This window comes from Solanum pennellii, chromosome 3 (genome assembly GCF_001406875.1).
Source record: "Solanum pennellii chromosome 3, SPENNV200".
Classification (NCBI taxonomy): Eukaryota; Viridiplantae; Streptophyta; class Magnoliopsida; order Solanales; family Solanaceae; genus Solanum; species Solanum pennellii.
Window position 1 is genome coordinate 55,027,731 of NC_028639.1, and position 23,299 is coordinate 55,051,029.

The 23,299-nt window shown below is 33.8% G+C and overlaps 1 protein-coding gene and 1 long non-coding RNA gene across 5 annotated transcripts; one reads left to right on the forward strand and one right to left on the reverse strand.

Moving 5' to 3' along the window:
- Window positions 1-9,845: 9,845 nt before the first annotated feature.
- LOC107012375 (UMP-CMP kinase) lies at window positions 9,846-13,361 on the forward strand. Of its 4 annotated transcripts, none has more exons than XM_027915967.1 (10): window positions 9,846-9,993; window positions 10,082-10,156; window positions 10,237-10,299; window positions 10,416-10,470; window positions 11,506-11,623; window positions 11,702-11,858; window positions 12,037-12,117; window positions 12,212-12,319; window positions 12,521-12,585; window positions 12,807-13,361. In XM_027915967.1, the coding sequence occupies exons 2-10, from the start codon at window positions 10,103-10,105 to the stop codon at window positions 12,820-12,822; spliced, it is 717 nt and encodes a 238-aa protein (XP_027771768.1). In that variant the 5' UTR covers window positions 9,846-9,993; window positions 10,082-10,102; the 3' UTR covers window positions 12,823-13,361. The 4 variants fall into 4 exon arrangements, with proteins under 4 accessions (XP_027771768.1, XP_015067689.1, XP_027771767.1 ...); XM_015212203.2 differs by having other exon boundaries at window positions 12,810-13,361; XM_027915966.1 differs by having other exon boundaries at window positions 9,848-10,156.
- Window positions 13,362-19,357: 5,996 nt separating this feature from the next.
- LOC107013756 lies at window positions 19,358-20,862 on the reverse strand. The gene is made up of 2 exons (XR_001456151.2): window positions 20,649-20,862; window positions 19,358-19,975 (listed from the first exon to the last, which is right to left on the reverse strand). It is a non-coding gene; the product is annotated as an uncharacterized LOC107013756 (long non-coding RNA).
- Between the last annotated feature and the right edge of the window lie 2,437 nt (window positions 20,863-23,299).

Genomic DNA, 23,299 nt, shown 5'->3' on the forward strand with positions numbered 1-23,299 from the left:
CCCATTCCTTTATGTTAGTTATAATATATAATTAAGAATTTATGACTTCATTATCCATTTGAATGAGTTCTCAAAATTAAATATGGTTAACTTTGATGTTTTATTAAAAATTTAAAGTGAGATTTTTAGTCTTTTAATTTTTTTTTAAAATATCAAAAGAATTAAAATAGTAATAAATTCAAAAACAGACTTAGAAATATGAAAAATTATTCGTAATAGATAAGATATCTATAATTTGAAGACTTAAAAAATTACTTCAATATTTATATATTAAAATGTAAAGTTCTCTCTCTATATTGATTCTTTGAAAGGAAATGGGTGATACATGATTTTAGTTCGATAAAATAATTTTTAGTGATATAGAATTAACATAAAAATAATATATTATTGTTAAAATACATAATAAAATAAGGAATAAATGAACAATTATAAATGAATGATAAAAGGTTTTATGTTAAGATTAAAAAAAAAACTTATCTACTAAAAACTTATAATTAGACTCTTGAATTTTTTCTAAATAAAGTAAACATAAAAAAAAACTCTTCACAAATAATATGAATATTTATAATTATTAACGATAAATAATATTTTCTTATAATTGGAGTGTAGGAGAAAAAGTTAAGTAAATTTTTAGAATCATTATAATGGAGGATGAATGGTTAAGTAATAACTATATTTGAAATGATTATTTGTATTAATTTTTTCCTTGATAAATTCTCTTTTATAATTCTAAGTTTTTTTAAAAATTTATTTCAACGCTATTTTTTAGTCTCCCTTTGTTTTTTTTTTATTGTTTTTTTTTAGTCTTTGCTTATTTAATTCTATTAAGGAAACACAAACAATTAGCATCGTAATTAAGAGAATGAAGTTTGCTCGTCTTTAGTATTTTTACTAATTTATATATATATTTTAAAATAGTAACAATTAGCATTGTATCTTAACATAATCAAGTTAGTTTGTCTTTAGCTTTTTATTAATTTAAGCAAAATGTTTAAATGAATTCTCTTAATTAATTTTTATTAGATTTTTCTTGATTCATATTTTATTTAAAATTTAAAAATAACTTCATAATAATTTTGATTATCTCCCCCTGCTAAGCGTATCTACAAATACATTTTAATGTTTTCAAGAATTGTTTTTGTCTTACTTTTAGTAATGATCTTGCTCTTATAATTTCATGAAGAAAAAAAACAAATCAATTACTCTTTTATATATCTTATTTTGTATCATTCTTATTAGAAGTAAAAATGACTACACAAAACAGTCTTTGTCGATAGATTTTGCATTACAAGATTAAAGTAGAAGACAAATAAGCTAAACATAAATATATTTGGTTAGAAATATTTTTTTGATGTGCTTTTAAGATGTCACAAATTTAAACATTAAGTAATTTGAGGTTATGAAGGTATAAAGTTGGAAGTTATAGGTATTACTAATAAGTATTAATTAAGTATAGAGGTTATGAAAGATAAAGAGGTGTGAGTTTATGATAAAAATTAAATTAAAAATAAATATATAAAAATAAGAGGAAAAAGGTTAAAAAAATGTTACATATTTTTTTAATAAACAAAAGTATGTTTAAGTAAAATCCTCCACCATTTTTTATGATTTATTTTATTATATGACATATTTTCTTTTTACCTCATTTTAGAAATTTTAAATTATTAAAAATCTCCAAATATGCTTCTAATAATAAACATTACTTTTAGTAATTACTATTATTTTGAACAATATATACTTTTTCTCTTATTTTATATTATAGAAGAGATATCTATTAAGAGAAAAATTAATTAAAAACAAATTTAAAAAGGGACATAGAATTAAAAAGTTAATCAAAAGGAATAGAAAATTTTTTGAAATTATCAAAAAGAAAAAGTAATCGTACGGATGTTTTAAAATAAAATTAAAAAATATTTAATTTTTTGTTGATTAAATTCTCAAAATTGTGAAACATTTTGGCCTATAAATAATTTCTATATATAAATAATATAATAAATAATGCAACGTTAAAATTATGTATTTTACCATATCATTTTTATGTGATTGTGAGATACGAAATTATAAGAGGAATCGATTTATTTGATTCTTAGCTATATAATATTTGTATTTAATATTTAATATTTTATTTACTTTATATTGAGATATGATATATTACTTTTTTTATTACTTATATTTATTATGTATGTGCATAACATTTTTATAGCTAGTGAGGAGGAAGATATTGTTAGACGAAATTAGAAATAAGATATATTGGTGTTTTTTCAATTAACTAATTAATCTGATAAGGAACCAATCAACTCTTATTGCATCGGAGGTTTAACCGGAGAATTATAAACAATCCTTACAATAATACCAACAAACATACATAAAATTAGTTAACTAACCAAGCAAAAATATTTAAAATATTTAGTTATTTATGATTTGAAGGGGAAAGAAGGATCACATTCTCAACATAACATAATTACAATCCTTACAATAATAACAACAAAAAGACATAAAATTATAGTTAACTAATCAAGAAAAAATATTTAAAATATTTAGTTATATATGATTTGAAGATGAAAGAAGGATCATGTTTTCAACATAACATAATTCGATTCTTCAAATTTACAAAGTGAATAAAGACAATCAGTGTCGATAGAAACTACAAGAATAAGAAAAAAATCTCAAAAAACTACAAAGAGAAGCAAAAAAAAATGAACAAATTATTTTTTCTATAAAAGAATCATGATTTGTATCATCAACAATCCAACCTAATAATATCAAATATATATGTAATTACAATAGAACAAAATTGATAATGATAATTAGACATGTCAAATTATTTTACCTCACAAAATTAAAATATGCAAAATATATAACATTTTTCATAATACATCACTCTCCTGCAAAAATCAGATCAAAGAAGACAAAAGAAATTAACAAATCAAAGAAACAAGAAATGAAGAATAAGGAAAATAAAAATAAAATGACCATCATGTAATGTCTCAAAGTGGATTTTTATAGGTGTAATATTTAGGAGTTATAATTTTTATATTAAATATTTTGAAGGTTATGGATATGAAAGGTTAGGATAGGAGTTATATTATTAAATTAAAGGTTAGGTGTTATATATATTATTAAAATTAAAAGATTAGGAGGTGTAATGCTCATTAAATAACTTATTAATAGCAATATATATATACATAATATTATAGTGTAAAAAAATAATATAAAAAGCCCTATTTTTTAAAATATATATATATATATATATATATATATATATATATNCATAGGCAGATTGAAGATCCTCATTTATATATATATATATTGATTTTATAAAGAATCCGTAAAAGAAAAAATTAATATTCCTACTGTGAATAACGAAAGGAGTATAATTTTTTTTTTCTCTTTCAATAAATTCATATATACTTAAATTCATCAAATATTCACAAGAAAATATAATGGAAAAAGCATAAATAATTTTCACAAATAATTACATAAGTTTTTGTACTATCTTAATGTAACCCAAAATCAAAATTTTTCATAGACATTTAAATTCTTAATGTAACCCAAAATCAAAATTTTTCATAAACATTTAAATATATACATACTCTTCCGTCCAGTGTTGTAAATGGCGAGCGCCTCATCGCCTTTGGCGAGAGGCGAGGCGAGGCGAGGCCTCCTCGTCATTCCCCACTGAGGCAAGGCGGTATGCAAAAGGCGACCCATGGCGACCTAATGGCGCCAGAAAAGGCGGCACCTTTTTTATTCTTTTTTAAAAAAATATTTGACTTAACAATATTAGTCAAAATTAGGACTTTTTTTTTATATATTTTCAAAATCTGCTGTTGCGCACTCTTCTCCCCAAATCTCTTCCCCTCGCGATCTCTTCTCCTGGTCTCCATCATCTTCGAGTTGCTGCTGCTGAAGACCTGAGGTATACCTCTTTTTTTCTGTTCTTCTTCTTCAATTTTCGTTTCAGACTTTCAGTTCTGTTTTCTTCAAGTTTTCTTCACTACTCTTTTTTCCCTCTATTTTCTTCACTCTCTATTTTGTCCCAGATTACTGTAAAATGCCTTCTGTTTTCACTGTGCTGTGAGTCTGTGACTGCTGTCCATTATTTTTTTGAAAGAAAAAAAAATTCTTTCTATAATAATTATTATAGTATTTGTAAGATATGTAATTGCTATTGAAATTTTGAATATTATATGTGCAATTAAATATTTTTAATTTTTGGTATTAATTGGCGCCTCGATTCAAAAAGGTGAGCGCCTCGCCGCTCGCCTCGCCGGCCCTTGTCGCCTCTCGTCGTCCAAAACACTGCTTCTGTCAATTTATATTATATTCTTTTATTCTTGAAATCAAGCAATATGAAATTTAATTAATATTTTAAAGTATATTTTTATTTTTTATATTAACATAAGAACTACAACTTATAGTGTTTGTTCATAATTAATCCTTCCCACATAAGTTGCAATTCAACCAAAAATACTATAAGTTGCAATTCTTATCATGTTAGCATATGAAAAAAAATACATTTTATAGATTAAATTTCGAAAAAAAAATAGTCAAAATAAAATGATGGAGAGAGTAGAATGAAAAAAAGAGAGAATTGATTAATATAATTTAAATAACTATTTAAATTTATTATAAAACTAAAAACAATTATTTTTTATGAGGTTAAGTGCACGTATTTTAGTTTAACTTTTTTAAGTATGTAATTATTTGACTTCAAATTTAAATTAGTATAAATATATATATCTTGATTTGATTTTTGACAAATGAGTATTGAGCTACAAAAAAAGGCAAGAAAAATAAATATTAATTTTAAAAAATAATGAGATGCTAATTTTAATATAGTATGGGACCTACAAATGTACTTTTTCTATTAAAAAAATTCTTCATACAACTATTACATCACATACCTCATACACCATAAAATATTTTCCTTTTCCGAAGATGATTTTAAGTTAAAAGGATAACTAAATAAATTATTATCTACTATAAATATTTGAACCTCTAGAATATTTAGATATTTTTAAAGTACAATAAATATTAATGATATCATATTGATCTTAAAACATTCTTTTGTAAGCAAAGAATAAAAGAGAAATTGTGGGTCATTTTTCCTTTCTTTATTAAGAATATGATATGTATGAGTCTCACCTTAAATCCATTCGATTCAAGAGTACTTTACTTTGTAGATATAGTTATTGTAATATGTGTCAATTCAAATTGATAGATATTGACACTTAAATATATGTTGTTGTTTTTAAAAATTATTTTTGTTATTTGTCTTTCTATTGGTGGGGAAATGTTCGCATTAAAAATTTCTTTTGTAACGCAAAAAATAAAGAAATTCTTGTAGCATCCTTTCTTTATTCTTGTGTTTTTCTTTCGTCTTTACTTTCATGTCTGATATGAAAAGATACAAGTCTCTCATTGATCAGAAAAAACATTTTTTCTCTTTATTATATAAAGTTCTCTTCTATTAGAACTGTAAAAAGTCAGAAAAAGAGAGTGACCTCAAAGACATGAAGTTATAAATTTATTAGGTAAAATGAATTGACTTGTTCTTTTTGTGCACGGATATACGTGATTCTTAATCTAAATTTGATTTTTGCACTTGTGAGATTTGTTGATGTCTTATTTAGGATTTTAAAGCAATCTGAGATGGTTCAATATTGCTGCTACAAGAGCCCAATCATTGCTTGCAGATATTGGAAATCCACACATCATCGGCTAGCTAAGGCAAGTGATTTGTTGTACAAATGTAAATTTGATATATGTCATAATATAAGTGGAAGTTTTATCTTTTTTTTTTTATTATTTTTTTTTAAATCAACTGTGGAGTTTGAATATTTATTAACGTATCATAGGACCGCTATGAAACAATTTTTTGTGGTATTATGCAAACAATGACTCCTAAAATTATTTTTTTACTTGAAAAGGGAGAGATTGCTCAAGAGAACTCGAAACAAGCAAATAATTGAAATGATAATATGCACAAGCTAAAGCTCGGAACTGTGAAAAAGCATAAGCTAATGCTTAGAACCAAGACCAATAAGGACAAGTTAACAATTGCGATCAAAATCAAGATACAAGATGACAAATGGGATCAAGATAAATGAGGACATACTAAGAATTGGAATGATGACAATACTTTTTCGATCATGAAGAGAAAAATAGTACAATTTTTTATGTAAAAACAACTCTTATAGAAGCCATTGTCTACATAATACCACAAAAAATTGTTTCAGTAATGGTCCTACTATATCAGATACGTTAATAAATACTATTCAAAGAAAAAATTTCAGAAAAAAAATAGACAAAAAATCCACCTTTATTATGTCATATCAAATCTACATTGGTACAACAAATTGCTTACCTTTGGAGATGATGTGTGGATCTCTGATAACTGTTAGCAATGATTTATCGTAGTAGCAACATTCAACATTTTTCGATTGCTTAAAAATCCTAAATAAACCATCCAAGATCTTGGAACCCTATTTTAATTACCAATCTATTATACCTAAAAGTAAACCATTGGCTCGAATCTCTCAAATTGAACTTCATTAAAACTTGACTCAATTCTTTTCTCGATTTGCATAGCTCTGAAAAGATTTAGTTCAAATGTCATTTATACCTTTCCTTTTCTATTGTTCCTTTTTTTGTTTTTGCAAATTTTATAGGTTGGGCCTAGTTTCTTGGCTTTTCAGGCTCTTTAGTTTGATAAGTTTTTGTCTCGTAAAATTTGTTTTTATTTAATTCGATATTGGTGAATTTTGAAAAAAAAAATATTTGTATATTTTGAGCTTATAGAAAAATGTCTCGCTCGATACATGCTTAATAAGCATAGCTTTTAGGTTTATTCACCGAAATTGAAACACAATCAAAATTTATTACTCAAAATTAGAAGGTCATTATTTCCTAACATTAATAAAAGCTAATCAAAACAATTGACGTAATAGCCATTTCTATCTTAAAATCTTTACTACCCATATAGTTCACATTTTCGGATGAACATCTTCTAAGTTGATTACTTTATTCATTGATAGATAGAGATCACTTTCAAAATAACGATTTATTACAATGATATTATTTGTTAATCATAAGGTTTGACTATCATAATTTCTTTTTAGTATCAATATTATACTTTTTCTTGACAATTACTCTTGTAGACTTCTAAACCTATCCACAAATAATTAACATATTTTATATCTCTAAAAAGACAACTTTATTTCTTCACGTGCCCAACGTGAAAAATAAATAATAGAGAAAATTACCTGATTAAGAAAATTTATACTATTTAATTACTTATCATAGACATAATTTGCTATAATTAATATTCGTGTTTAACATTATACATTAATTGCGTGGGCTAACTTTGAGTTTTTATGATTAGTCACGTTTGTATATGTATAATTCGCCAGAATATATAAATACATATGTATAATATACAATTATTTAACCTATACACATATACAATTCACCCCACTCCCACTTTTTGCCCTCTCTTGCTTGTCTCTCTCCTCCCTCTCTCAATCTCTCTCACCTCTCTCCTCTCTCCTCTCTCTCCTAATCTCATTTGCCGTATATACAAATGTATATGTATAATATACAATTATATACATATACAATTCACCTCTCTCCCATTCTCTGCCTTTTCTCGCTCGCCTCTCTCCTCCCTCTCCCAATTTCGCTAGCCTCTCTCCTCCCTCTCCCAATCTCGCTCGCCTCTTTCCTCCCTCTCTCGATCTCGCTTGCCATATATACAAATACATATGTATAATATACAATTATCTAATTAATATACCTATACAATTCACCTGTCTCCCACTCTCTGCCCTCTCTCGCTCGCCTCTCTCCTCCATCTCCCGATCTCCCTCGCCTCTCTCCTGCATCTCCCGATCTCCCTCGCCTCTCTCCTCCCTCTCCTAGTCTCGATCACCTCTCTCCTCCCTCTCGCAATCTCGCTTGCCATATATACAAATGCATATGTATAATACACAATTATCTAACTGATATACTATACCATTCACCTTTCTCCCGCTCTTTTTCCCCCTCTCCTTGCCTCTCTCCTCTCTCTCCCAGTCTCGTTCGTCTTTCTCCTCCATATAACATGTAGTTATGAATTGTAATTATCAAACTATAGCTATAAAAAATGATTAAGTTATTTCCAAGCAATTATATGTGAAAATTTCCCAATTATAATATAAGACTACGAAAAGCAAAACACTTTATTTTCACGCTCTTCTAGATTTTTTTCTTTTTGCACCATTGGTAATTCAAACTCATATTCAAATTAAATAAAAACAAAAGTATCTATAATTTGAAAAACCACCTTTTCCTAGTTTCATTTAATGAGCAAAGCAATTCCAAGATTATTTTTTTTTGGGCCAAATGGTATAAGAGAGGGACTTTTGACTAAGAGGTGGCTAGCTATTGAAATACTAAACTTGCATGAAATAGGTATTGTCCACCTAAATATATTACTAACTGACAAAACATATATCATAATTAACACGTGAAAGTGTCGAGTCAGTACTCTAGAATAGAGTTGAGTATCAATTAATTCGAGTCAGTTTTAATTTAAAAGTTATCGAATTGATTTATTAATTATCATTTTTTTAGATATATTAAATTGTTAAAATATTAACTAATTATTAATTATTATCAATTTAACTACTAAAATTAAACATAAAAAAAAATTCTCTATATCAATTACATATAACGGAATCTAATATATTAGTATCTATAGAGTAATTTGAACTTGGAAATTAAATTTCATTTAATTAAATATCAACTAATTATTAATTATTATCAATTTAACTACTAAAATTAAACATAAAAAAAAATTCTCTATATCAATTACATATAACGGAATCTAATATATCAGTATCTATAGAGTAATTTGAACTTGGAAATTAAATTTCATTTAATTAAATATCATCTATCAATTTAAAATAAGATTAACAACAAAGTGCGCACGATATACTATAAAAGATAAAGAGGCAAGTAAAAAATAACTAGCGGTATATTATTTGATACTAAAGGAATCAATTGATTTTGTATTATTTGCATAACCCAAGTACTAAAATACAATGGACCAACCAGAGTTATCCTTCACTGTTATTGAAGTATCCGTTGATCTGTAAAAATAAAATTTAAATCTTTACGAAATCTTTAAATTAATAAAAAATGTTAGATTTTTTTAATCAAATCTTTAAATCAATAATTCACTATGACTAATTAAAACATCTTTTTCAATTTAGATTTGAACAACCCTAATCTAGAACGAAAACAGAAAACAAAGGTGCTCATTTATGTTAAGTATGTTTTATGTAAATTGTGGTTTAGGGGTGTTTTTGTTTTGTTCTTAGAGAGGGCATACATTTATACCTTAAAAGTTTTGGTTGTAATTTTAGGAAAGTTAACTTTCACAATAAAAATTAGCATAAATTAGCATATGGTTTTGCTCCTTTTTTTTTGTTATAAGAAGAAAATATTAATAATTCATAAATATATTACATGAAAAGAATAATCTTTAAATTGGAATTAAACATAGCTGGATACCAACTTTAAAAAATAGAGATTTTTTTTATCCAAAAAGATTTATATTTTTATAAATGAAATTTTTATCCATACACAATTTCAATTGAATATTGTTCAAACGCTAATTAAATTATTAGGAGCTTGAATTTGAGATCTTTTTTATTTAAAATGAAAAAATACTTATCACCCATCACAATCCTTTTTGATAACTTTAAGTAATCGAATTATATTTAAAAATAATTTAATATATCTATCACATAAATATCTATATTATATTTTAAATAATATTAAAATTACATCATAAAGAATTGAGATGGAAGCTCTCGAAATAGAGTTAATTGGCCTAGGGCCTAGCCTAAACTCAAATATCTAATTGAAGAAAGGGCAAGCCGATCTAGAAGGAACTAATCGGCCCCGAAAGTGTTGCAGCGTTTATGCGAGTGAACGTGCAGACAGGTATTGTATTGTTTATGGGACTCACGCTTTTACACTCACTCGACGTGCTTAATACAAACGCTCTTTCGCCATTCAAACCAAAATCCAGAAAACGAAACACCGATCGAAGATGTGGAGGAGGCGTTTCACTTCACTACCTCTATTCTTTTCGCATCTTCAACAGGTAATTTTACTTCACAAATTGATCAAATCTCTTTAGTTTTGCTGCTGCAAATCTCTCAATATTGTTCTCAATTTCTCCAGGTGAGAAGAGCTGATGAGCTGAAGATTTGTCAAGCATTTTGTACTGAAACTGTCAAACCGCCGGTTATTCTTTCTTTCTCTCTCTCAATATCTTGTATTTGTTTTTAATCATCTCTGAAATGTTTTTTTTTCTACAAAATGTTATTGACTACTGTTTTTTTTCCCTTGAATGCATGTAGGTAGAAGGTGAAAGTAATTCCGGAAGAAATAGTCCTTTTGTCGCTTTTGTATTGGGTAATTATTTCACATTTTTGTCTATTAATAACTTTGCGCTATTCCTTTATCTCTTTGAAAATTTGATTTATTTATCTCTCCTGTGATCTCAGTTAAATCCAGCCTGATTGAGGCTCATCTGAGATAGATAAGTAGATAGATTCTGCTACTCTTTTGTAGTTGTTTGTTAAAATATTTTATTTTTCTCCTGTTTTTCGGGGGGTTTGGTCCGGGACAGGGTGAGAGGGGATGGAACAATACAATTTTTTTTTTTTGTTTTTTGAGAGTTTTGACACTGGTTTTCATTTTTGATAACCGTGGTGTTCGGGCCATTTTTCTGCACCTCAACTAATTCCATGTAATTTGCTTTTCTGCACCTCTACTAATTCCACGGAAATTCCTGCCACCTCCTAGCAGCAAAAGGGACCAGCTAACTCTGTCTACCACGGCTAGGACAGTTGACAAGAAATCAACTAGTGTTTTTTGTCTTTGCGGAATTTGAATTTGAGACCTCATAATTTTCAACTAATTCTTATTTAATTATGTATAACATTAAGCAAAAGATAATGAGGGACAAAAGATATCCTTATGGCGAGATGGACTTTTTCATGATACTGATTAGGTCACTCTTGTTGGAAGGAAGAGAATATGTCTAGAAGTAACATGTCATATTGCGTATTATGTCTGTTGTTGAGCTACCTATGCTCATAGAACTTTTTTTGTTTAAACCAGTTTTTAATCCTTAATGTTTCGACATATTGTCCATCTTACACATGCTTGTGTGATCAGAAATTTGTCAAGTTTGCTAAAGAGTCTGCCTTCATCTCATTCTTTGCTAGTTTGTAGTGGAAAGTGAATAAACATAGGTTCCTTTGCAGACAACCTATACTATCAGTTTGTTTAATGACTATGAGGGGATTAGTTGATTCTTTCCTTCTTAATGACAGTTTTCAGCTAAAATCACATGATTATACATGAGAATAGACAAAATGACTATTTTACTAGATTATTTGGGTAAAATATAGAATTACTGAGCAGTTTTTGCTGTCCTTTTAGGAGGTCCTGGTAGTGGTAAAGGCACTCAATGCCTGAAGATTGCTGAAACTTTTGGGTTCGATCACATAGGTGCAGGAGATCTATTGAGGAAAGAGATGCATTCTGACTCTGAGAATGGGTACGAACTCCATTTCTCATTGTGGATTTTTAGTTCATTTCCAGAAAAAATTTGTAATGTCATTCTATCTAAATTCAGTGCCATGATTCAAAAGTTAATGAAGGAAGGAAGTATTGCTCCATCAGAGGTGACTGTCAAGCTGATTAAAAAGGCAATTGAATCAGCTGAAAATCGTAAGTTTCTAATAGATGGTTTCCCAAGAAGTGAAGAAAATAGAGTGGCGTATGAGAGGATTGTAAGTTTCTTTAATTAGATGCTTATCTTTATTTATTATAATGAGCATTATCTATTAAGTTATTCTCTAGGAATGTTTAGTTGTTTAAAAGGAACTTTTGCTACTTTAGCCACTGCACTGTGAATGCAGTGATCCTGTAGTTGATTGTTAAGATTTTGAAGTTCAGATGTGAATGCAGATTGGTGCTGAACCGAACTTTGTGCTTTTCTTTGATTGCCCTGAAGAAGTAATGGTCAAACGAGTATTGAACCGGAACGAGGTGATGTCTATACTTATTAAAAGAAAAAGTGAATGCCATATGCTTTAATGTTTTAGTTTCATTCTGAAGAGGAAAAAATAACATTTTGTTTCAGGGGCGAGTTGATGATAATGAACATACAGTCAAGGAGCGCCTAAAGGTATATAAAGCTATCACTCTTCCAGTAGCCAACCACTATGACAAGAAAGGAAAGCTTTACAAGGTACTCTCTCTAAGGATGACAAGTAGTTCAAAAATGTCCAATTTCTGCTCAACGGGCCTTTTTTATTCTCACCTCGTTTCCCTTTCATGTTGAAAAAAGGTGCTATGAATTTGTCAGTGGTTTTTGTTGACTTATCCTGCTCAGCTGGAACCAAGCTCCTTATTGGTGTAGCAGTTTATATTCATCAACAATTTCTTGCAGGTCGATGGTACTGGAACTCAGGAAGAGATATTTGAACGAGTCCGTCCAATTTTTGCTTCATTGAGGTACATTTTGCGTTCTCCTGCTGCTATGTTGCCAAGTATATATTTGCATCAAGATCATGATTTTTCTGAATTGATCTGTTCCTTCTTGCAACTGTGTTTTCTACCAAATTAGGGTATTGCTCTAGCTTGATATCTTCTCTTACACCCTTTGCCTTTGCTGAAAAGTATCACTATATCCAATTTGTTGTAGACACATGTTTATGGCTCCATTTTCACTTTAGCAGGTTGTCGACATAAACTGATTCCTACAGAAGCGAGTGATGGTAATTGAAGAAGTTGAATTTGCTGTAGAAAAGCACACTAGAATGTAGATCAATTCATGGAAGAAAAATGAAAAGGCAAATTGCTAGTCCAAGTTTTGCTATTTGTTCCTGCTTTTCTGGTGAAAAATCCAGAGTCAACTGCCAATCGTGAAGATAAAATCCGCCTCCTCTGTTGCCAATCTTTAGGCAAAGCAAACCTCTCATCCAGCAAGTTTACAGATTGTCTTTTTCTTTTCCTTTGTTGTTGTAATTGTTACACATTACCTTTGCTCCTTTCATGCTATAACCAATATTGCGTACACACACGCGAAACGCATAAGAATAACACTGTGTTCAAATACATTACTTCTGCAGTCAATTTTCCTTCAAGTTTTGATAATTTCATGGAAGATGTTGTTGTAAGCACATTGGACAGTAAATAACTCTGATCTGCGGTATGTTGTTGTTGTTGTAAGCACATTGGACAGTAAATAACTCTGATCTGATGATGAGAGAGTCAGAAAGGACCCATTATATCTGCAGTTCCCTATACGCCATTAGATTATTTAACTGACTTATGATTTGTTCCATCTCATTTCTAAGTGTGTATGTGGTGGATTACCTTAATATCATTATGGAAATGTAACCAATTAAATTTGTATAGCATTTCAAGATTATGAAGTTTTAGCAGCTATGGGATCACATAGCAAATCTTTATGCATTCTGGATTATATTATCAGTCCGATATATGAGCTTGTAAGTTAAAATACATCTGAAAGTGAAGGAATATTGATTGTATTGAAGTGTAACCCAATAAGGGAATACATGGGAGATATATATAGGAGATATAGGAAGGAGTACTAATCCTAATAGGACTAGGATTAAGGAGTACTAATCCTAATAGGACTAGGATTAGTACACAGTAAATACTAATATTATTTAATACTATTTATTTAATACTATCTGTTATTATCCCCCCTCAAGCTGACCTGAGCGGAAGCGAACGGAAGCTTGGAACTGAGGTAATCGTGCTGTCGGCTCGGGAGAGGCTTGGTGAGAATATCAGCCGGTTGTTCTTCAGTGGGTACATACTGCACAGTCATGGTGCCGGCCTGAACTTCATCGCGAACAAAGAGACAATCGGTATCAACATGCTTCATTCTGGTGTGTAGGACGGAATTCTTGGCCACACAGATGGTTGATTTGTTGTCACAATAGAGAGCAGGAACAGTGTGAGTGGCGCGGAGTTCGCGAAGAATATATGTGACCCACATGGTCTCAGCAGCAAGAAGAGCAAGGGCGCGGTATTCAGCTTCAGTCGAGGACCGAGAGACCTTGGGTTGTTTTTTTGTACACCAGGAGATCAAGTTCGGTCCCAAAAAAACGAGAAACCCCGATGTAGATTTTCTGTCATTTTTATCATTCGCCCAATCTGAATCTGAGAAACCCCGAAGCTCCAAGTCCCCGGGTCGAATGAGTAAACCACGACCAAGAGTGCCAAAAATGTACCTGAGAATGCATTTTAGACAATGGTAATCATGTTCACTTGGTTGATGCATGCGCTGAGCAACTCGGTTGACAGCAAACTGGATGTCAGGACGGGTAATGGCCAGATACTGTAGAGCCCCAATGAGGCTGCGGAAGTGGGTGATATCGGCAAAGGGGGTGTCGGCTCCATTCGTAGACGAAGAGACTGCCATCGGTGTTGGTTGACTGGTGCATTTTTCCAGTCCAGCTTTCTGCAACAGATCTCGAGCATATTTTGACTGATGAAGAAACAAGCCGCTGCCTGTCCGAGAAACCTCCATTCCCAGAAAATAATGTAACGGGCCAAGGTCCTTCATTTTGAAGGTAGTATGCATAGCTCGAGTGACATCCTGAATGAGAGCTGCAGTAGAGCCTGTAATAATGATATCATCTACATAGACAAGAAGAATGACTGTACCGTGTGCTGAATGTCGAGTAAACAGACTCGTGTCGTGTACGCAACACGTGAAGCCGAGTCCCTGGAGGAACGTTTTCAGACGTGTGTACCAAGCACGGGGGGCTTGCTTGAGCCCATACAGAGACTTCTGGAGTTTGCAAACATGTTGAGGGAAGCGGGGATCAACATAGCCCGGTGGTTGCGTCATGTAGATAGTTTCATCAAGCATGCCATGAAGAAAAGCATTGGAAACATCCAACTGATTGATGAGCCAATTGTTGCGCACGGCGAGTGACAGTACCAGGCGAATGGTTTCCTGCCGAATAACAGGACTGAATGTCTCGGAGTAATCAAGCCCATACTCCTGATTGTAGCCTTTAGCAACCAAACGAGCCTTGTACCTGGAAATACTGCCATCTGCATTGTGTTTAATTTTGTACACCCATTTACAGCCCACTGGGTGCCGCCCATGGGGCTTAGGTACAAGAACCCAAGTTTTCTGATCAGTCAAAGCCTTAAACTCGTCATCCATAGCATGACGCCAATAAGCATTTTTTGAGGCAACAGAGTAGGTTGTTGGTTCACTATCGGGAAGGGGTGTATTTGGTAGTATGGTAGCCTGAAAGGTTTTGGGTTTAAAGATACCGGCTTTGCCACGGGTTAACATGGGATGAGTATTGGGGGGTGGCACGGGCGGTGGTGATTCGGGGGTGGCCGGGAAGGACCCAAAACGGATCGGGCTGGAGATGTTGTGGGTATGGGGTGGTTCGGGTTGGTTGTGAGTGTGGGTGGTGGTTGCGGGTGTATTGTGGGTGACGGTCGAAGGGGTGATGAGGGGTGGTTGGGTAGTGGGTGGAGGTGTGGGGGAAGGTGGTGAGGGACCCTGTGAGTATGTTGGAAAAAGGGGAAGGACGCCAATGAATGATGTATTTGTGGAGGAGGAAATAGACTCGTAGGGAAACTCATTTTCGACAAATTTGACATGACGAGATATGTAGACTTTATGAGTTTGTGGGTCAAGACAGCGATAACCCTTGGAGGTAGGATGATAGCCCAAAAAAATACAAGGACGGGATCGGGGTTGTAATTTGTGAGTAATATGAGGGCGTAGCCAAGGGTAGGCAAGACACCCAAAGACGCGGAGGTTGGTATAATTGGGAAGTTCTTGGTAAAGGAGTTGATAGGGTGATTTGTTGGAGAGAGTGTGACTGGGCATTCTGTTAATGAGGTAGTTTGCGGTGGCTAGAGCTTCTACCCAAAAGGAGACAGGGAGATGAGATTGATGTAGAAGAGTAACCACCGTTTCAATGAGATGGCGATGCTTACGCTCAGCCACCCCATTCTGTTCGGGAGTGTATGGACAGGAGGTTTGATGTATAATTCCCAGGGATTGCAGAAACTGGCCAAAGATGTTATTGACATATTCCTTTCCATTGTCACTTCGAAAAAGTTTAACATGAGAATTGAATTGTGTTTTGACCATTTTTTCAAAAGTGACAAAGGTGGTGTATGCCTGTGATTTGTGTTTTAGTGGGTACAACCAAGTGTATTTTGTAAAATCATCCACAAAACAAATATAATAGCGAAAACCAGCAAATGAAGGAACAGCAGTAGGACCCCATAGGTCAGAATGAATAAGTTGAAAAGGTGCAGTTGTACGCTTCTCAGATAAAGTAAAAGGTAATTTATGAGATTTAGCAATTGAACAGGAGTCACAATTGTTTACATGAATGGAAGAAAAACCTAATTGAGACATTAAAGAATTTATTATTTGAGTAGACGGGTGACCCAGACGACTGTGCCACAACAGACTGTGGCCATCAGCCGAAAGAGCCACCGGAGCCACAGGAACGCTTTCTGAAACTGGGTGGGCAGACGAACTTGTGCCAGGAAGAACGTACAGACCATGCTCACAGGGGCCCTGAAAAATCACCCTCTTGGTAGTATTGTCTAGGATCTGAAAATCATTAGAGGTGAACAAGAGTGAGCAATTATTGTCTTTTGTGAATTGGTGAACTGAAAGGAGATTGGATTTAATAGAAGGGACGTGGGTAAGGTTACCTAGGTGAAAGATAGCGGTGGGGGTTTTAATGGTACCCGTGCCAGTGTGAGAAATATTAAGGGACTCACCGTTGCCAACAGTAATACCATTGGAGCCATGATATGGATTTGGAGCGTTAAGCTTGGATAGATCAGAAGTAACGTGCATGTTGGCCCCAGTATCCAACAGCCATTCAGAGGAAGGGCCGGCTTGAGATGCATAATTGGCACGGTTATCACTATTTCGGCTCTCCTCATACCGAAACCAGCAACGAACAGCGGTGTGTCCTGTTTTCTGACAGATTTGACAAGTTGGACGATCCCGCTCGTAAGTGCCCTGCCCGCCGCTGGAAGATGACTGCCCGCCGCTGCCGAAGGAGTGCAGGCTGTTGTTGCTGCCGTGCTGCTGACCGTCGTACGGCGGACGACTGCCCTGCCGACCGCCGCGCCCGCGGCCTCCGCTGTTTCTGCCGTAGCCGCCGCGGCTCCCCTGCCGGCCGCCACCACGCCCCCCGCGATAGTTCTGGCTTGCGGTGAGGGCGGTGGCCGGCTCCATAACAGCGGCTTCTCGGAGAAGAAGTTTGCTCTCCAGATCCACGTTGATTTCTTCACTTTTTAGCCACGAGGAGAGAGTAGCCAGGTCAACGGGCGTTGGACTGATGCGAACCGCCTGTTTAATGGAGGAGTAAGCTGATGGGAGCCCCCGAACGACGCACATGACGAGATCTTTTTCGGGAATGATTTCGTTCACGGTGTCGAGGGCTGTGATGATGGTGGAGACCTCGTCTAAATACTCCGCCATAGTTTTCGTGCCTTTGGTAATTGTGTGGAGACGATCACGCAATTGAAAAATATGAGAGTGGGAAATTGATGCATAGCGTGTTGCGAGGGCCGTCCACAGGGCTGAAGCAGTTGTGTAGGATCGGACGTGTTTCTGAACCGTGGGAGAGATGACCGCAATCAAACATGATCGGATCTGGCCATCCACGGCTTTCCAGGCGGCATGGGCCGGATTGGTTTTTTCTGATTTGTCCGTGGCGGTGATGACTGCCGGCGGCGGTTCTGTGCTTCCATCGACGTATTTGAGAAGGTAATTGGCCTCAAGGGCTGTAAGAACGGTGATTTTCCATGTAGGGTAATTTATGTCTGATAATTTTTCGGGAATCAGGGCATGAAGATGCCTGAGAAGGAGTTTAACGCCAGAAGGAAGTGAATCGAGAGGATCCACCTCGGTTGTCATGGCTGCCGCCGCCCAAGAGAAGAGAGGGAACGATCGGTGCCCTAAAGAGAGAAAAAAAAAACCTAGAGAAAAGAAGATCTAGGTTTTCTGGCTCTTGATACCATGAAGGAATATTGATTGTATTGAAGTGTTAACCTAATAAGGGAATACATGGGAGATATATATAGGAGATATAGGAAGGAGTACTAATCCTAAGCGGTTCTGTGCTTCCATCGACGTATTTGAGAAGGTAATTGGCCTCAAGGGCTGTAAGAACGGTGATTTTCCATGTAGGGTAATTTATGTCTGATAATTTTTCGGGAATCAGGGCATGAAGATGCCTGAGAAGGAGTTTAACGCCAGAAGGAAGTGAATCGAGAGGATCCACCTCGGTTGTCATGGCTGCCGCCGCCCAAGAGAAGAGAGGGAACGATCGGTGCCCTAAAGAGAGAAAAAAAAAACCTAGAGAAAAGAAGATCTAGGTTTTCTGGCTCTTGATACCATGAAGGAATATTGATTGTATTGAAGTGTTAACCCAATAAGGGAATACATGAGAGATATATATAGGAGATATAGGAAGGAGTACTAATCCTAATAGGACTAGGATTAAGGAGTACTAATCCTAATAGGACTAGGATTAGTACACAGTAAATACTAATATTATTTAATACTATTTATTTAATACTATCTGTTATTAGAAAGGATATGTAACGGAGTGTATATGTAGTGTATACTTGGAACAATTTTTAGTTAGCTAGGCCCCAAAAGCTCCCCAATATCGTCAACAGGACCAAGCAAGATCCACAACAACACCATTGTTGTAGCCCTTGTCATCCATAGCTTCATTTTTGACTGCGAGAAAAGTATACAACTCTTCTGTTTCTCCACACAACTATCCCCATTATACCCAAAGCTTCCCTCTCTTCGATTCCTCGCGCTATTATTCACATGTCTCTCCCATACACTAATTGCAATTTGTATTTCTCCATCTCTCAACACCAACTATCAGATTATATACAAAGAAAAAAACCTATGTTTTTTGGATAGTTTAGGATTCAGAAACTCCCCAGCTGAGCAAGTTTACTCAACTGTAACACACTGTCCAACATAAAATAGTGCATTTTTAATCAGACTCGTACCAACAAAAACTTGGAATAACAACGAACCAACTAACTATTCAATACACCTTTGCCATAACCGAAAAACAAAAAAAATTGAATGCCCACCCTACTAAAAAGTAGCAAAGCATTGATTCAACATCCTAATCTGCAATATGTATAATCATATTATTTTTCTGTTTATGCAGAAATGTAGTATTTATCACGTAGGTTATGAATCTCTGATCCCTTAACAAAGGAACGTAGCTTGGAATTGATTTTGTAATTGGATAAGTTGCATACATGACATAAAATACTTTTTGAGCTATTTCATAGCATGTAGCAGTGGTAGTATTTCTACAATTTTGGATCGTTAGTAATTGATCGGTCTCAGCAACTCCTACTAATCTTGTCTAGCAGCAAGATGGACCACGGCCCGCCTCTCCATGACCAGTCGAAGAAATATCATCAAAGTGCAAAGGCCAAAAGCTAGCCAATATCGCCGGCCAGTCCCAAACTGTTTGGTAAGAAAAGCAGTTATGTCACAGAGTCCATGGAGTATCCCAAAATCAGTAGCCAGCGGCCTAACCATCATAAGTACACAGAAATAACTCGCAGTAGACATTAAGACGAACAGAGGTACATCAACATGAGGGTTGTTTTTCTGCAGGATCGAGAGTGGGTGTGCAAAGATAAAGAAGGCCGCCATTCCTGGAATATCAAGATCATCAGCATCAGTGGGAGGGCCAATGTTCAGTACCGGAAGAAAACCACGCTGTGTGGCCAAGAGCAGCTATACCCAATGTGAAGAAAAGCAGCGCAAAATCTTCTTCTCTAGATCCATTTTCTTTTCTGATTTGCGTTCGAACTTGGAAACAAGAAAGACAATCAGAAGAAGAACTCATATGATGAAAATATGGATTATAATATTAAAATTCAGCTAATTACTACAACAACAATAACAGACCAGTGGACTCAGAGATACACCCTCAACTAAAGAAAATCGTTTTTTTCAGAACAAGTTTGAAAAACTACAACTGTGATGAAAATATCGAAGAAATGAAGTACTACCTACAAAATAGTGAAGATAACCAAAGTAAAAAGTGAAGCTAATCACTACTCCTACTAGTTCATTCTTGAAAAAAGAAACTACAAAAAGCTAAAATTTCAAACCATGGAAGACTATACTCTATCTAGCAGAAGATCCTTTATACCATGGGCATTAATGCAAAACTCTTTTCATTCCACTTCATGTTACATTATTTCCATTCTACCCACCAAAATGCCTCTTTAATAAGGTGATGGCAACACAAATGTTAGATATATAGTAATTCGTTCAGTGAATCCACCTCTATCCTTGAATTCAATCAAACCACGGTGATATTAATACATGAATAAGCATGGTTAAACACAAAACTGCCCTGAATTGAAAATCTAATATTTCGATTCTCATGAATCTCCGTTTAAACAAGCAAACAAAAAAAAAAATTGAAAATCAGCTCACAAACGAGAAACAGAAACTAATGCACATAAAACAATACCTGAGGTGTGAGTTTAGCGGCGGAGATGGCGGCGGTAGGTGGCGGAGGAGAGACGGATTATGTAGAGAGAGAGAGATGTGGGAGAAGAGTTTGAAGGGAATGAGAGGCGAGTTTTGTATTGGAATAGGGGAAGACGACAACACACGCGTTCCTTGTTTATTGCTTTTTCATTTTCTATTTTCTCTCTCTCACACACACATTTTCGTACACCCAGCTTCTCTCTTCCCGCTCTTATTCTTCATTTCATTTTTTGCCTTTTTCCTACACTCATTTATCGCTGCGCTCAATTTGATGCTTCCCTCGTTTGTATTAAATTAAATTAATACCTCTTCATATTTATGAGCAAAGGTTAATATGGAAACAGTTAATTATACCTCAATTTTTTAAATTGACAATTATCACTCCACTTTTTCTTTTTTAATCATAAATACTTAGTTGTCCATCTTGACAAATCAAGAAATTATGAGTTCTTTCTTACCTATTATATCTTCAATTAATTACTTTAAAAATATAGAATTTCTTTAAAATTTTAAGTTATTGATTCATCTACTTCATAATTAATAGAAATAAAATGATAAACCCACTATATCAATTATTATTATTTTCTCAATAGGTGTGAATGTGAATTCAAAAGTGAACAAGTAATTAGGGATAGAAGCAGTATATTTTTTATAAGAACAACAAGTAAAATCATTGGGAATACTAATTACAACACTCACAGGACAGTCTTGAAGAAATGAACATTTAAGTTACTCTAGGCATGATGTTATGTTAGTAATTGGATTTCTAATATTTAAGCACATTGGACATTGTTTTATGTTGTAATTGGATTTCTAACATTTAAGCATATTGGACATTGCTTCACGAGGTAGTGATAAAGTCTGTATACCATCTCTATATCTCACTTGTGGTATTTTACTGATATATTGTTGTTGTAAGCACATTGGACAGTAAATAACTTTGATATGATTATGAGAGGAAGTCACAAACTAATTTGGTTCGTTGATACACCCTTTCCAATAACCGAAAACTATAGATCTGTAATCCATTAACAAAGAGAGAAAACTGGGATTTGATTTTCTAATTACTACAATGGATAAGTTGGAAGAAGTAAGTTGCATACATATATGATGTAAAAACATTTTTTGAAGCTATTTCCTAGCATGTAGAAGTGGTAGGATTTCTCCAATTTTGTATGGTTAGTAAGTCTAATTCATACTCCTACTAATCTCGTAGAGCCCGCATCTCCATGATCACTCGAAGAATAATCATCAAAGTGCTAAGGCCGGAAGCTAGCCAATATTGCCATTGAGCCCCAAACTCTTCACTGGCAAGAAAAACAGTTATGTACAAGAGTCCATGGAGTGCCCCAAAATCAGTAGCCAGCGGCCTAACCATCATCAGCACACCGAAATAACTCGCAGTAGACATTAAGAGGAACAAAGTTACATGAACATGAGGGTTGTTTTTCTGCAGGATCAAGAGAGGGTGTGTGAAGAAAAAGAAGGCCACTATTCCTGGAAAATCAATAGCACCAGCATCAGGGGGTTTGTGGCCAAGAGCAGCTATACCCAGAGTCAAGAAAAGCACCGCAAATGCAGCCCAAATCTTCTACTCAAGATCCATTTTCTTTTCTGAAATGTGTTCGAATTTAGACACAAGAAAGACGATCAGAACAAGAACTCATATGATGAAAACATAGAATTATAATATCAAAATTCAGCTAATTACTAATACAACAACATGATAGTGGGGTCAGACCTTACCCCTAACTTTGGCGGGCAGAGAAGTTGTTAAAGATAGATCCCAACTCGAGAAAACAAGTTTGAAAAAAATGCAAAAACCAAAATTAGAGCTTTTAATAGAGCAAAAGTTACTATATTCTCAAAATATAGTAACTTGTTCAATGAATCCACCTCTAACCTTGAATTGTAGCAAAAAACGGTATTATTAATACATGAATCTGCCCAAAATACACCAACCCGAACACCGGATAAAGAATAGCCCCAACATAACTCATCATAGTATTACTAATCCCAATATCACGAATACATGCTATTCTATATATTATTCTTATACACATTACACAATACCAATAGAGTCATGCCCGAAATGTTGGGAAAACACGGACAAGCACAAAAATATATATGGTAAAAGTAATGGAAATAAAATGGGAAAATAACGACACCAAGAATTTTACGTGGAAACCCTTCTGAATAAGGGAAAAAACCACGGACTAAGAGGAGCAATTGATATTACTATAGTAAGGAATTTTACACTGTGTAGTCACGAATACAATACTCAAAGTGACTACTACACACTCAAAAAGGAACAACACTCTTTTGGTTTCCGTCTTACTAAAATATCGCTCACACTCTATTTTTCTTCACAGACTATTTTCTTGTATAGTCTATGGAATACCTCACTTTGCTCTCAAAATGGTTTTTCTCTCTAACTTGGTGTGTTCTACAAATGAGCAAGAATGCTCTATTTATAGAAGGATAAAACCATGTCTATGTCACTAATGACATATGTAAACATAGCAAAGTCAAGAATGGTTGCAAATCTTACCAATTTGCCAACTACCAAATCTTTTATTTTCAACTCCAATTACTATTCCTTTTTAACAATTGCTTGTACCAATTGAATAG

Excerpts from the sequence above, each read along its gene's own strand:
- LOC107012375 (XM_027915967.1), top strand. The coding sequence starts at position 10,103 with ATGTGGAGGAGGCGTTTCACTTCACTACCTCTATTCTTTTCGCATCTT. Across the intron at positions 11,624-11,701 it reads CATTCTGACTCTGAGAATGG|TGCCATGATTCAAAAGTTAA; the intron begins GTACGAACTCCA and ends ATCTAAATTCAG. Across the intron at positions 12,320-12,520 it reads AGAAAGGAAAGCTTTACAAG|GTCGATGGTACTGGAACTCA; the intron begins GTACTCTCTCTA and ends AATTTCTTGCAG.